Source organism: Akebia trifoliata, chromosome 8, assembly GCF_017979445.1.
Source record: "Akebia trifoliata isolate Shusen 1 chromosome 8, ASM1797944v1, whole genome shotgun sequence".
In the NCBI taxonomy this organism is placed as follows: domain Eukaryota; kingdom Viridiplantae; phylum Streptophyta; class Magnoliopsida; order Ranunculales; family Lardizabalaceae; genus Akebia; species Akebia trifoliata.
The window spans coordinates 51,959,379-51,974,654 of NC_141382.1; the positions used below are offsets into that span (position 1 = coordinate 51,959,379).

At 36.0% G+C, this 15,276-nt stretch overlaps 1 protein-coding gene across 1 annotated transcript; it reads left to right on the plus strand.

Moving 5' to 3' along the window:
- Positions 1–11,828: 11,828 nt before the first annotated feature.
- LOC147397706 (subtilisin-like protease SBT1.8) lies at positions 11,829–14,750 on the plus strand. The gene is made up of 2 exons (XM_086449586.1): positions 11,829–13,489; positions 13,784–14,750. Exons 1-2 carry the CDS (start codon positions 11,878–11,880, stop codon positions 14,452–14,454), a joined length of 2,283 nt encoding a protein of 760 aa, XP_086305712.1. The 5' UTR covers positions 11,829–11,877; the 3' UTR covers positions 14,455–14,750.
- The last annotated feature ends 526 nt before the right edge of the window (positions 14,751–15,276 follow it).

Consider the following 15,276-nt stretch of genomic DNA (forward strand, 5'->3'; position numbering starts at 1 on the left):
TAGTCCATTTGGTAAACTTTTCTTTTTCTTGACAGTCCCAGACCTCATCTCCCACATTTCTTACGATTGAATGTCCTAATCATTCAAGTTCATCGTTTTCATCCAAAAAATTGGATTTTTGGCATCACAATCGAATTTTGGAGACTCAATTCCATTGGAAAGGATTTAAGAAAGAAAAATAGAAATCATTTTTAAAGGGGTTTTCAAACATTTAGAAAATGTATGTAAAAAATTAGGATTTTTTCATATTTTATTTCTTAGTTTTTGAAAGAAAATTAATTAAGAAGTTTTTTTGGGTTGAAACCATCTAAACAAGTCTTTATCTAAAGATTTTAGTTCTTTCCATATATTTTAGTTGAAAAAACTCAAAAATTGAAAATGGGTGGGTTTTACCAGTGTCGAGTTCACCACTAAATAACAAAGCGTCGAGTTCGATAGTAATAAAAAGTGGTGGACTCGAAAATAAATAAAAAAGTGGTGAAGACCTTTAAGAAAGAAAAAAGTTTACTAAATGTCTTATCACTAGATTTAAGCATTTTTACCAATGCCGAAATTTCTACAAAAAGCGCCGATAAATGTAACAGCGGCATTTTAAGCAAATGCCATAATTCTTACATCGACATTTTTTTCAACATTTTAACAAGTGCCGCTATTGGTTTATTTCACTGGCATTTTTAACAGAATTAGAGACGTAAAATAATTGCCATTAATTGTATTTTAAATTCCTAAATTATTTATTAAAATTATATCCAGCGCAAAATGTTTTATTAGTGGCGTTTGTAGAATTGTCGGTAATTATATATATAAGGTCCCGTTCAACACCCTACGCTTTACCCTACACTTTACCCTATGTGTTTTGTCCTACATGGGTTAGAAGTTTTGGAATAGGCTGATTTTTGGTGAGAATGATCTCTATGGTGAGGAGATCATCCTCACTAAAAATCAGCCCATTCCAAAACTTCTAACCCCCAAAAAAATGGTTTACAAAAAATGGACGGTCCACGATTTTTCAACTTGTAAACATGGGACTAGAAATTTCAGAATGGTATGATTTTTGATGAGAAGGATCTTCTAATTGTAGAGATCATCTTCACCAAAAATCAGCCCATTCCAAAACTTCTAACCCATGTAGGACAAAACACATTTGGTAAATCCTAGGGTAAAATGTAGGGTGTTGAACATTTCCCATATATATATATATATGGGTGGCGTTCAGAGGCCTTAAAGAAAATCAAACATTGTACCAAACATTTTTCAAAACATGGGTTAGAAATTTGGAATGGGCTGATTTTTTATAAAGATGATCTCAATGATGAAAAGATCATCCTCATAAAAAATCAGCTCATTCTAAAACTTGTAACCCTAATTTACAAGTTGAAGAATCGTGGACCGTTCAATTTTTGTAAACCACTTTTGGTAGGGTTAGAAGTTTTAGAATGGGCTGATTTTTGGTGAGGATGATCTTCTTTCATAGAGATCATCCTCATTAAAAATCAGCCCATTCCAAAACTTCTAACCCATGTTTTGAAAAATGTTTGACACAATGTTTGACTCTCTTTAGGGCCTCCGAACGCTCCCCTATATATATATATATATATATATATATATATATATATATATATATATATATATATAGGGAAATGTTCGGCACAAAACATTTTGACAAACATTTTGGCAAACATTTTTTTTACCGTCGGATATAGAGAGATCGGACTGCTCAAACTCGATTTAACGTATAACTTATAAGTTATAAGATAATTACAGCGCCATCCTTATTGTTTGCCAAAATTAGTGCCTCATCCCTTTCTCTTTAAAACAAAAATAGAAAACTAGAGAGTTTAACTCTCTCGTTCTCTCTCTCTCTCTCTCAAACCCTCTCGCTCTCGACAGAACCCCTATCCCTCACTCTCTTTCACTCTCTCTTACTCTCTCAAACCCTCTCTCTCTCGATGGTTCCATCGACCTCGTTGCAACTCCATCTCTCACGCTCTTGCTGCTCGGATTTCCTCGCTGCAACTACCTCGCAAGAATGGGTTTTCAACTCGACCTCTTCGTGATTTTCTAGCCGTGAACCCTAAGGAAAGCTCAACGGCAGGTAAGCACTCTTTTCTCTCTCGCGATGGGTTTTGATTTTTTGCGATGGGTTTTGATTTCTTGATGTGGTTCTAATGTAATCTTACCCAAATGAAAATACAGATTTCATTTCTTGCAATGGGTTTTTTCTTTTTTCTTTTTTTTCTCTGAAGAGGAAAGCAGAGAGGAGATCACCTTCGTCGGTCATGTTTTCGTCGATGAAGTTGCAGCAGCGAGGTCAGCAGTTCATGTTTCGTGCGAGAGAGAATGCGAGAGCGAGAGCGAAAGCAAGAGAGAGGGTTTCAGGGGAGAGCGAGAGCTCGAACGAGCTCGAGAGAGTCTAGAGAGCTCGAGTGTGAGAGAGAGAGAGAGAGATAGGACGGTTCTGTTCGAGAGTGACTGTTTTTTTGCTTCAGTTTTAAAGAGACAAGGAGGACACACTAATTTACAGATTTTTGAGGGATGGCGCTGTAAATAATCGCATAATCCCTCACTTAAACCGATCGACTAAAGTTTTGAATCTTGACCGCCCATTTGATTTTTATCCAACGGTCCCTAAATGTTTGCCAAAATGTCAAAAATGTTTTGTGCCGAACGGGACCCATATATATATATGTGTGGTTCCGTTCAACACCCAACAATTTTGTCCAACATGTTTTGTCCTACATGGGTTAGAAGTTTTGGAATGGGTTGATTGTTGGTGAGGATGATCTCTATGGTGAGGAGATCATCCTCACCAAAAATCAGTCAATTCCAAAACTTCTAACCCCATCACAAATGGTTTACAAAAAAGGGACGGTCCACTATTTTTCAACTTGTAAACATGGGGTTAGAAGTTTTGGAATGAGCTGATTTTTTGTGAGGATAATCTCCTCACCATAGAGATCATCCTCACCAAAAATCAGCCCATCCCAAAACTTCTAACCCATGTAGGACAAAATATGTTGGGCAAATTGTTAGGCAAATTGTTGGGTGCTGTACATTTCCCATATATATATATATATATATATATAGATAATCATATTTGCTAATCTAATAGAAACTATCTCACCTTTAATCTCAAACAAAGACATATATATATATACAAAGAATTTTATTTTTTACTCTCTAAAATCAATTAATGGAAGTACAAATGTATAAAAACTTCTAAAATAGAATACATAAAAAAATGAAGTCTTGGTAATCTCTTTACTGCTGCAGGATTAGAAGAAAGCCGAGATGCCACCTTTGCTCTTAGCTTCAACAGTGCAAATATGCTTTATCTTAGCTTCAACAGTGCAAATATGCTTTTATCCCAAGCCTGTACCTAAAGAAATGAGAAAAATGCTAAAAATATCTATTACAAAACTAATTTCAAAAAGTAAGTAAACACTTTCATAAGCATTTCTTTTATTCTTACTAACGATAAAATGAAAGAATTGTGAGGACTACATAAACATTTTATGTACTTAATAGACACAAAAAACAAGACAAATAAGGTGCCACCTTCTTAATTGATTCTAGAAATAAGAAAATACATTGTAATTCTGATTGTGCCAACATAAGGTGACAATTACCCATAGTCATCTTTTTCTTTCCCATCACAACTATTAGTGTTGCAACCTCATTCATTTCCTCAGCGTAGTGTCTAACAAAATCAATTTAACATTTTCCCTACAGTTTTTATAGGTACTTATTTCGATTTAAAAAAAAAAAAATTGAGAGATTTACTCGACATATCTAATTGTTGCATTTTTATAACAAAAACTCCCTTGCAGTTTTGATAACTCTAAGGGAACTTTAAAGTTCATAATCTTCCAAACCTTACTTTATCAAATTTGTTAACGTGCAAACCTTGGAGTGGGGATCCACATCTTAAAATTCAAATTGATGCGGTTAGTTTGTTACTTAACACACCTTCCTAACCACATCAATTTTTGACATCCAACAATACAATATGATGCCACGGGTTAATAAAAGACAATTCTAAGAATTTTGAAAAAAAATATATATTAATTTGTACAGTTGAATTTAAATTTTAAATTTGGAAGTTCAATAATCATCCATTTTCCCACCTTCAATCAAATTAAAAAAAGAAAGATTCATTTTTTTGAATTTTTTAAATATTAAATATAAGTTCTTTCATGAAATTTAGAAGTTTGCGGTATTGGATTGCAAATTTGATCATCCATGTGGACCCAAGAACCCTTCGTAAGATTTGAAATATTACTACATTAGTCAAACTAATCTAATTCATAAAGTAAGATTTGTTGTGTAATAAACTTGATAAATCATGGAATTTTGTAATAAAATTGTAACATAGGTCTGTCCGATAAATCTCCCTAAAAAAATTTATAGGTAATTATTTAAATGGAAAAAAAACAAGATGAAGAGAAAGAAGATGCCGTGGCCAATTTGGCAGGTAAAATAGCGACAATGAGACATCTAAGCATGTGATTTAATATCTAGTTTTGACTTCGGCAAGTAATAATGGGATGGAGAGGGTGGGGACATGGTTAGCCAATTCCCAATATAAATTGAGATCCCAACATCACTTTCCCGATATTCGATCAGAACAGACCGCTTTTTTTAAAATCACTTCTATTTGAAGTTATGTATTCATCTTAGTTTGTATTTGAGTTTTTTTTTTTTTTTTTTCTGGGGCGTTTTAATAGTATATAGAAGTGCTTTTGAAATTTAAATTGTCATTGGCATATACTTAAGAAGCACTTTCTGCTTTTGACTAAAGTAAAAAAAAATTAAAAAAAGTGAAAAATGGTCCATATTCGCTTCCCTTCCCTTCCATGGATTTGAAAGAATGTGAGAAGAATTACATGTCTTTGGAATGATGGTATATTTATTTATTAAAAAAATTTAGAGTGACTTGAAATAACGTTGGAAGTAACACTTGAGTGTGCAGAAAATCATAGATGATTTTTTTAGAGATGCAAGTGTTATACACTCGAGAAGAATCAATGGTTCTCTACACACTCGAGTACTACTTCGAGTGTTATTTCAAGTCAACTTAGCAAGGCTTAGATATATTTAACTAAATAATCGCTCAAAATACTACACAGATATCAAATTAACTACTTAGAAAGACATAAACTTCTTAATATAATTATTAATTAATAGGACCCAAGAAGTTAATTCCGGAAAAGAAATTCGCATCAAACAGTATTTTGCCTCTCTACTTCCAATTTTTTTGCTGCTAATTTCGGAACAAGATATTCACAGGAAATCAAAACATGGGATTTTGAATAATAATTTCAACAACTTGCAACATGAATCTCAAGGCATAAAAATCTCCCCCTTTTTACCCTTAATCTATGGATCAGGCAATCTTAAAATTGGATTATACAAACAATAATAAGATACAAGACAATTATATATTTATCCATGTATGTATAAATGTATGTTTATATGCATTTATCTTCTAGAGAGGTTATATGACCCCATGTAAATAGACAGACGATAAGAGATTTTTAGTAAGATGGTGTAGAGTCCACCAAACTTTAAAAAAAAAACATGGTGGATTTTTTAAAAGCTCGACCATTAACAACTAGTGGAGACCTCTCTCGCCCACTATCAAACCCACTTAGACTTAAGGCCATCAGCACTTGAGTAGCACTTGCACTTGCACTTGAGAGTGTGATTTAATTTTATTTTTTCTTCTTTGTGGTCAAAAGAGAGGAGATGTGGGCCTCTCATAAAATAATGCATACTTCCTTTTAAGTTAGTCTTTTTTGTTTTTAAATATGTAGATGTAGATTTTATAGATAATAATGCCTTCGGCGTACAGCGAAACAATTATCCTTTATGTCCTATTAATTTACTTGAGAGTCCAAAATTGGACGAAAATATAGCCGTTAGAGTTGAAACTTGGAACAAACTTCTATAATTCAATGAGGGTAGGTTTTGTGGTTGAATACGACACACCTAGGATAGTTACGGGCTTGCAAACTTAAGTTGTACAAGATTTTAAAGTGGTCCAAGATATTTCTATTCCAAGGTTTAAAGATCACATTTATTTTCTTTATTTGTTTTTCATTTTATTGAAAACTAGTATGAAGTGTAATGCGTGTGAGGGGAAATTGGAAATGTAAATCATATACAACACAATGTTATAGGTTTTGCATGAATACACCTCTCTCTACAAGAGTAGAAGTCTAATCTGTCTGTGTAAAAATAAAAAATCTTTCTGCATAGGAGCAAAAAATCTATCCAAACGTTTATTAGCTTTCTGCAGGAGTCGTTAAGAAGATCTATCCAAACACAATGATAGTTTCTATGAAATAGTTAGACATTTAATTTTAGGATAATGACTTTGAAGGACTCTTTTATTGAGAATATGTACCGAATAATCCCCTAGTAAAAATACAGACCATTTGAGTCCCACTTAATAAAACATCAGTCTCTCAAGGATCTTCGAAGATTTTTTAAAGAAAAATATCTGAAATACCATTTTAACAACTTTACAAAGTGTTTGATCTAAAAATATCTGGAGTCAATTCAAAAGCTCAACCAATTTATTTAGTTATTAATATTTTTGTGAAAAATAAAAATTAAATATTTTATTTATAAAAACTAAATTCAATATAATTTTATTTGACGCATTTGTGTTGTCTTGTTAATTTTTGAGTTGAATCAATTCGACGAACATTCAAGTCGAGTTTTAAAATTATATTTTAATTATTTATATATTTTAATAAATCAAATATTAATATATCAAATCAATTTGATGATTATCGTCCTCATCTCCATCATCATCATTGGCGTAATCATCATTATCTATGTGTTTTAAGGATTATTAACTTTGGTGAGAGAAACAAGTTTTCTTTTTTCAAGTGATAACCATAGTTAAAGGACATGTCATTAATTATAAAACATAGGAGTAGCTCAAATATTCTCAAATAAACATGTTTCTTTAAACTTTAAAAATCATTGAAAGGATAATTATGGTATTTTCGCTTCGAAAATCTTTTTAGACTAATATTTGATAAATTTGGTACTAAAGAGTAAATATTTTTTTAGAAGGCATTTTTTGATACATATTTTCAAACAATAGGTCTTTGTAGTAATTGTCCCTTTAATTTTCTCATGTGGAAGTCTTTTTTATCGAGAATAAGTATAATTACCATTTTATCCCCCGTATATAGGGGTGCAACTTGGTTCAGTTTGAGGTCAAATTGGAATCTAACCGATGTAGGTTGGTTCCACTAAACATGAACCACATTGGAACCAACCCAAACCGAACGAAAGTTGGTTTGGTTTGGTTGGGTTGCCAATATTCTATAAATTGTAAGTAACATTTTTTAATAAATAAATAAATATATAATAAATAAAAATTTTCATACAATAAATCACCAATCTATCCATAAAAATAATTAATTTATTCATAAAAGATCATTAATGTATGTCCCAACTCCTAAAATAATTCATAATAATTATTACACATGCATAAGGGTTCAGTTTTCGGTTTGGTTCAATTCTATACAAATTTGAATTGAGAATCGAACCAAATTGATCGGTTCTCATTTTCGTAAGCCAGAATCGAACCGTAACTTGTTTCAAACCGAAACAAACCACCCCAAAGCTATCAATTTGATTCGATTCTCGATTTGAAGTGGACCAAGTTGCACTCCTACCATTATACATATATCATCTTAAAATAAGCGATAATTGGCCTTAGATCCATAGCTTAGTTGGTTTGACACATTGCGCAAAACAACTTTGAGGTTGTGGGTAGAAATCCAACACCTCATTAAAAAAGAGATAATTACTATTTTCAAGGATAAAAAGTAAAATATTTTAATTAATGAGAAAGTTTTTTTACGAACAATCACAATTTTCAAATACAAAAATAATTTGACTAGTGTCCTCTGAGAGAGCTGGGTATGATAATTGGTATTGTAGAGGTAATTTTGTTGCTCTACCTCGAGATCTACAACAACCTTGTTTATAATCCCTTTGTTTCAATGGAACCTCCTGGGTGTACCTGCACTACAAAACCTCCGATGCCTAAGTCAATCCAAAGAACAAGTTTGAGTATCTAATAGAGTTTTAAGTGACCTTCCTTATTTAAGATGTATCCCTTTTTTAAATTTTTTTCCATTTAGAATCTTTTTACTAGCAAAATCCTTCATATTTCACGCTCAAATCCCTAGAAATTAAGGTTGGTTTTATCTGCGATGTCACACTGCTTGAGAGAACCCCCCTCCCCCCCCCCCCCCCCCCCCCCCAAAAAAAAAAAAAAAACTTTTTACCCTTTAGCCCGTTCTCCCTTCACTGAGCTCTAAACCATCCTCCCTTGACCTTAGAGTTCAATTCAAGCCTACTACCATCGACTTTGTTGTATCCTTAGGCGAAATGCGTTACAAATCTAGGGCTTGCAGATTTGACCCTCCAAAGGTGCTATTCAATTATGATCTTAATGAAAAAAAGGAAATTTGCTATAAGATTAAGGGTTGAAATACATATAAAATTCCTACTAGAAGTGAATTTGTTTACGCTGCCTCCTAACTAGAGCACAATAATAAGAAGACCAGTATCCAAGAGGGCTCATGACATGTTGTGAAGGTTTCTCAATCCTTGAAGAAAAAAATCCTTAGCATTGACAGATAGCATTTCCTAGGAAATTAATTTTTAGCATGTGTATTCTATCATTGTTTAAATATTTGGTTATCATATTATCCTCTTACATTCCAATTCCCAAATATATTGGAATCCACAATGGACTCCTTTTTTATTTTTATTTTTTTATATTTAACTCTATAAATAATTATATATAAAAATGAGTAACAAATTGTGATCAACACACGTGTCACCTCGATATCCATATTGAGAGGAGGAAGGAGCAAATCCACATAGAGTAGGGATCTAGAATGATACCCATATCTAATCAAGATTAGGTGGCATCCCATTTTATACCACAAAGCATTTTTGGGATCCACTGACCGCATGGATATGTGATTCATCCCTTAATCAACCTACATACCAAAAATCATAGTGTTTAATAACTTGAATCCACTAGATCTAAGCTTTTGAAAAAGATTTTAAATACAACGATTATAAATCATTTTTAAGACAATACTATTATCAATGGATGCACATCAACAATCAGACTGATCTTTTGTGTGTAGATTCATTACGAGATAGACCACATATCCATATAATCAATGGGTTCCCAAAAATTTCACATGGCATAAAATAAGGTGCCACCTCATCTTGGTTAGGTATGGACACCGTTCTCAATCCCTACCCAATCACATAAGGTAATTTGGTATCAGTCAAAAAAAGTGATTCCTTGGGATTGGATACCATCTCATCCTACAATCAACAAGCTAAATGAATTTTATATTATTATCACATTGGTTGTGCACTTGATGCAACCCCACTCTCCTTTCATCCAATTTGGCGAGGAAGGAACCATACGTGACCCAAAACATTTCATATTAGAAACAAATCCTTCTTAGAGGGTGGCATATATCTACCTTGTCTGCTTCTACATGCTTAGAGATAAGAAGGAGACCGTATTTCACATCACCACATCTTAATAATGATGATGTTAGTTTCATATTCAACTGTTAGTGAACTTCAATTTTCTATCTCATCTTAAGAAAATTTCACAAATCAATTGTTATAAAACCCTCCGCCCACCCACCCACCCACCCCAAAAGAATAAAATAAAATAACACAAACAATCAGAACAAAATCAACATCAATTTGTACCATTTTTTTTTTCTGACTTTCAATCCAAATCGCTAATAAAAATTACCTTCACAAGGTAGAAATACCAAGCACTTTTCTTAAGTAATGAGACTAAAACCATGAAAAATTAGAGTAAAATTGAGTTAAACTCATCTTAAAATTGGGCTTTAGGCAGCCCAACAAGTTTAAGCTCAAAAATTGCAAATAACTTAAAAGATAAAGGATAAAGTGGGGAATGAGAATAACAGAGATGGCAAAAAAAAACGCGTAATATAAGGAAAAGTTAAAGAAGAAAGGATGGGGGGAAAGAAAGCGTGCGAACTGTGCAGTATTTTTCTGCTTTTTAAACAAGATTGTTTGTTGGCTGAAACAGCGCCACCATTTGGGGTTCGTGTGGTGATGGTCAGGTATAACGCCAGGCATGTGTGGGCTCGTAACACCAGAGGCCAACATAAAGAGAGTGGAGAGAGAGAGACAGTAAAAGAAAGTCATTCAGTCAAAAATAAAAAAAAAACAAAAATCGTGCACGAGTAACATTCACTTGACATCGATTCACACATCGATGACGTGGAGGTAAGAAGAGAACCATAGATGCTTTTAACTCGTATCTTAATGAAAAGAATATATGGATCCGTACATATATCCACATCAGCAATGTGTGAATCGATGTCAATTTTCACTTCAGCATTTTCCAAGCAAGAAACTACCGTTGTATGACGTGGATTCTCCGTACGTAATAGACAAAACCCTTATCCTAACACTTTCCGCTCGATTTGTGTGCCTTTTGGATTGCCCTTATATTCACACTCAAATTACATTTGTGCCAGTCTCTGTGTGAAGTATGGAGACAATGATCAAGTGCTAAGTCTGTCATACAATCTTAGAAGGCTGAGCATCACTGACCATTCATATCACAGATAAGTGTGGGTATAATTCACTTATGGCTCATGGGCCACAAGGAATGACTTTTGAAAAAAACTATGAAGCGGGCGGCCACTTTAAAATTTTGAAGGAACCACCTCCATTAGATTACATATGGCATTTTCAAAGAGAAATTTCAAATTTTAGACGAAATGTAAAGGGGTGAAATAAATTCAAAACCCCAAGTATCGTGTACCAAGCAAGGTTCCTTCACATTTTGAAGCGGGCTGCCAACTTCAAAGTTGGACTCCTAACATTTAGACCATTGTGACTGCAGAGCAATGTGAGTGAAAGTCAAAGGAGATTAGGCCGATTCCAAAAGTCAAGATTGACTTTGTAATATCTAATTAAGCCATCAAGCATCTTGAAATTTCACGACTTTCCATGAAAACAGAAATGAATTGAGATCCCTAAGAATAAAAGATGGCAAATATACTCCTAAAAAATTATGTGGATCCCATGAGTTGCACAAAGAATCCCAAGTGAGATCATCATGACATACGCCTCCGTCACAGAATCGTAGATCATTTGCCTTGGGATACGTAGAATCATAAAATTTTTTATTATGCATCCTTTAGACAAATGATATACGATTTTGTGATGGGGGTGTCAGGATTATCAAGACTCTATAATGAAAGAAGATGAATAATAAATAATTATTGTGATGTCCATATAATTACTAATTTGATTTTGATGACAAACCATTATCTGCACCTGTGACACCAACTTAATATGCTATTTTCATGTTCATGATGTGCCTTGGATCCCATCTTTGCATTACCAAAAACATTTGTTGGATCTACACTTTTATCATTATTAGTTGGAAGCTGGGCAGATAAGTCTTTTTTTTCTAAGACCATCTTTATCAACTTAATTACGTTTTCTACTTATAGTCATCAAAGTTTTATCCATAAATCTGTGGTGTATATTTCCAAGCTTCTTTGATTTTATTTGCTGAAATAAGGAAATGGTATGGTAGACACCTCTGTAGGGAATAAATCCAACATGAAAATAATATAAGCCGTTTTCTTTAATGTATTATTAGCGCAGCAGTGGCAATTATGTAAAAGTAGCAAAAACAAAGCCGTTTTCTTTAATGTATGGGATTTAAAACCCCAACACCAATCCGTCTTTTCTATAATCTACTCTCCCTCTCTTTTTCTTCTTCTTCTCTCTCTCTGTAACCGTGTGGCCATGGCTTCTCTGCTTTGGGCCTGGCTTCTTCTACTCCTTCCTTCACTCTCTGTCTGGGCCAAGCAAACTTACATAGTGCACATGAATCATAATCATAAACCCTTATCCTTCGCAACCCACCACGACTGGTACGCTTCGCACCTTCAATCTCTCTCCTCTGAATCCTCATCTTCTCTTCTCTATACCTACACTACTGCGTACCATGGCTTTGCTGCCTCACTTGACCCAGATCTAGTTGAAGCCCTCCGCCAATCTGACTCAGTTCTGGGTGTGTATGAAGAAATGATCTACAATCTCCACACTACTCGTACACCCGAGTTTCTTGGCCTTAACACTGATCTGGGTTCGTGGGAAGGTCATGGTACACAAGATCTCGACCATGCCTCCATGGATGTCATCATCGGTGTGCTTGACACGGGTGTTTGGCCTGAGTCGAAGAGCTTCGACGATTCGGGAATGCCGGAGGTGCCCACTCGTTGGCATGGAAAGTGCGAATCAGGGGCCGATTTTAAACCATCCTTCTGCAACAAGAAACTAATCGGCGCTCGTAGCTTCTCTAAAGGCTATCGCATGGCTTCTGGTGGGAGCTTCATGAGGGATCCGAAAGAGAACACAACGCCTCGAGATCATGACGGACACGGAACCCACACGGCAAGTACTGCTGCTGGATCGCACGTGGCAAACGCTAGTCTTCTTGGGTACGCGAGTGGTACGGCACGTGGGATGGCTACTCGTGCTCGAGTTGCAGCTTATAAGGTGTGTTGGAGTACTGGGTGTTTTGGGTCTGATATTCTTGCAGGAATGGATCGTGCGATATTGGACGGTGTAGATGTTCTCTCACTCTCTCTTGGTGGTGGGTCCGCACCTTATTACCGTGATACCATAGCCATTGGAGCGTTTACAGCAATGGAGATGGGTGTCTTTGTTTCCTGCTCTGCCGGGAACAGTGGGCCCGGTAGAGCCTCACTAGCTAATGTGGCTCCATGGATCACGACCGTTGGTGCTGGTACACTCGACCGGGATTTCCCGGCTTACGCCGGTTTGGGTAACGGCAAGCGGTTCGCTGGTGTTTCTCTTTATAGTGGAAGAGGGATGGGTACTAAACCGGTGGGGTTGGTTTACAGTAAAGGCGATGATCCGACTAGGATGTGCTTACCCGGTTCGCTTGAACCGGGTGTTGTTCGTGGGAAGGTGGTTCTTTGCGACAGGGGACTCAACGCACGTGTTGAAAAGGGTGCGGTTGTACGAGACGCTGGTGGAGTGGGAATGATACTTGCGAATACGGCTGCGAGTGGGGAGGAGTTAGTGGCTGATAGCCATTTGATTCCAGCTGTTGCGGTTGGAAGGAAGATTGGTGATATGATCAGGGCGTACGTGCGATCTAATTCAAAACCAACGGCTCTGCTGAGTTTTGGTGGGACCGTGTTGAACGTGCGACCTTCTCCTGTTGTAGCGGCTTTTAGTTCGAGAGGGCCCAACATGGTGACATCTCAGATACTAAAACCGGATTTGATTGGACCGGGAGTTAATATCTTGGCCGCTTGGTCCGAGGCGGTTGGACCTACTGGTCTGGATAAAGATACGAGGAAAACTAAGTTCAATATCATGTCAGGTAAGTACAACGGCTAGTTGACTATTGACTTTAAGTTCTAAATAGATGATCTTGACCGTCCAATATAAAAATGGTCTAGATTGATTGATTAGATTAATAAAGTTTGTGATGGGTGGTGGTCTGGTCCACTTTACAGCTTGATTTTGGCTTTTGTAGGACAACGTGGTGGGTCCCACTCCCACTCGTTATTTACAAAATGTTGAAAAAGATAATATTAGTGGACCCACACCACATTGTTGGTGGAATCTTCTATCTCTCCATGTATGTTTGCTTAAGCTTATAGCTGTAATGCAGGTACATCGATGTCGTGTCCACACATCAGTGGAGTAGCAGCACTGCTCAAAGCGGCCCACACTGATTGGAGCCCAAGTGCAATCAGATCTGCACTTATGACGACTGCGTACACACACGACAACACCAAATCACCACTTCGTGATGCTGCGAACGGAACAGTTTCAAACCCATGGGCCCATGGTTCAGGTCATGTGGACCCACTAAAGGCTCTAAATCCGGGGCTCGTTTACGATATAAAAACCGAAGACTACATCACTTTTCTATGCTCCTTGGACTACACTATCGATCAAGTAAAGGCCATTGTAAAGCGGTCTAACATCACGTGCTCTAGGAAATTTGCTGATCCTGGTGAGCTGAACTACCCATCTTTCTCGGTTATGTTTGGCAACACTAGGCTCGTTCGATATTCTCGAGAATTGACGAACGTGGGCCCCGTAGGATCAATTTATGATGTAACCGTTGGTGGGTCCCCAAGAGTTTCGGTAACAGTGAGGCCCACAAGGCTAGTTTTCAGACAAGTAGGACAAAAACTGAGATACACAGTAACATTTTTGGCAAGAAAGGGCAATAATAATCGAATGGCAGAAGATGAGTTTGGTTGGATTGTTTGGAGCAACGCCCAACACCAAGTGCGGAGTCCAATTTCTTATCAATGGACGACAGATACATAGCCCTGATGATGATTATGTATATTTTGGGCCCACAATGGTTTATTATTTCACTGATGAAAAAAGGCTTAGATTGGATTCTATATATGGTATGGTATAATAGAGTCCAATATGAAATCTAAATCAAGACAAATTTCAAACTTGGATCCAGAAAAAAAAAATTGTGATAGAAGGAAAGAAACACGAAATTAGTAATAGTCTTCCTTTTTGTTCTTTCGATTAGTTTGGTTTAAATATTTGAGAAGGTTTTACTGTTGTAATGTTGAATATGATATGATGCGCATGGGCGACTTCTTGGATCTTGGAAATTGCGTACACAATTTGAACTTCTCTTCTCCAAATCAATCTTGTATGTTTGGCCCAAAAAAAAAAAAAAGGGTCTAGTAGTGCCTTGATCTCGGGCCTCCATTAGGCTTAAAATTGTTCTAACTGACGTAGCCTGTTAATATATGTATGCTTTTACAAAATAGAAATTAATAATAATCTGGTAGAGTAACAAGTTTAGTCTCATCTCTACTGACTTTTCAATTAAGATCCCTATTTTGACGACAAGGAAGTAAATATCAAATGATTAATTTACATTTTTATAAAGTCTGAAAACAATTCCAATTCCAATGGGCTTGGGCTACACCAACTTATATATGAAGTGCATCATGCTTCATTTGGGTTCAAGTAGAGCTCATCCAAGCCGGCCTGAGCTCACCCATTAATGGGGCACAACTCATCCTTATTTGAGTCAGATTTACTGGGATATATGGTTCTTGAGTTGGGCTAAGGTTTAAAATCTGATCATGGCTGAAACTTGGGTTGGGCCTCCGCGATGGG

What these genes read in the sequence shown, in the direction of transcription:
- LOC147397706 (XM_086449586.1), top strand. Translation starts at nt 11,878, where the DNA reads ATGGCTTCTCTGCTTTGGGCCTGGCTTCTTCTACTCCTTCCTTCACTC. An exon ending in TAAGTTCAATATCATGTCAG is followed by an intron (nt 13,490 to 13,783) that starts GTAAGTACAACG and finishes GCTGTAATGCAG; the next exon opens with GTACATCGATGTCGTGTCCA.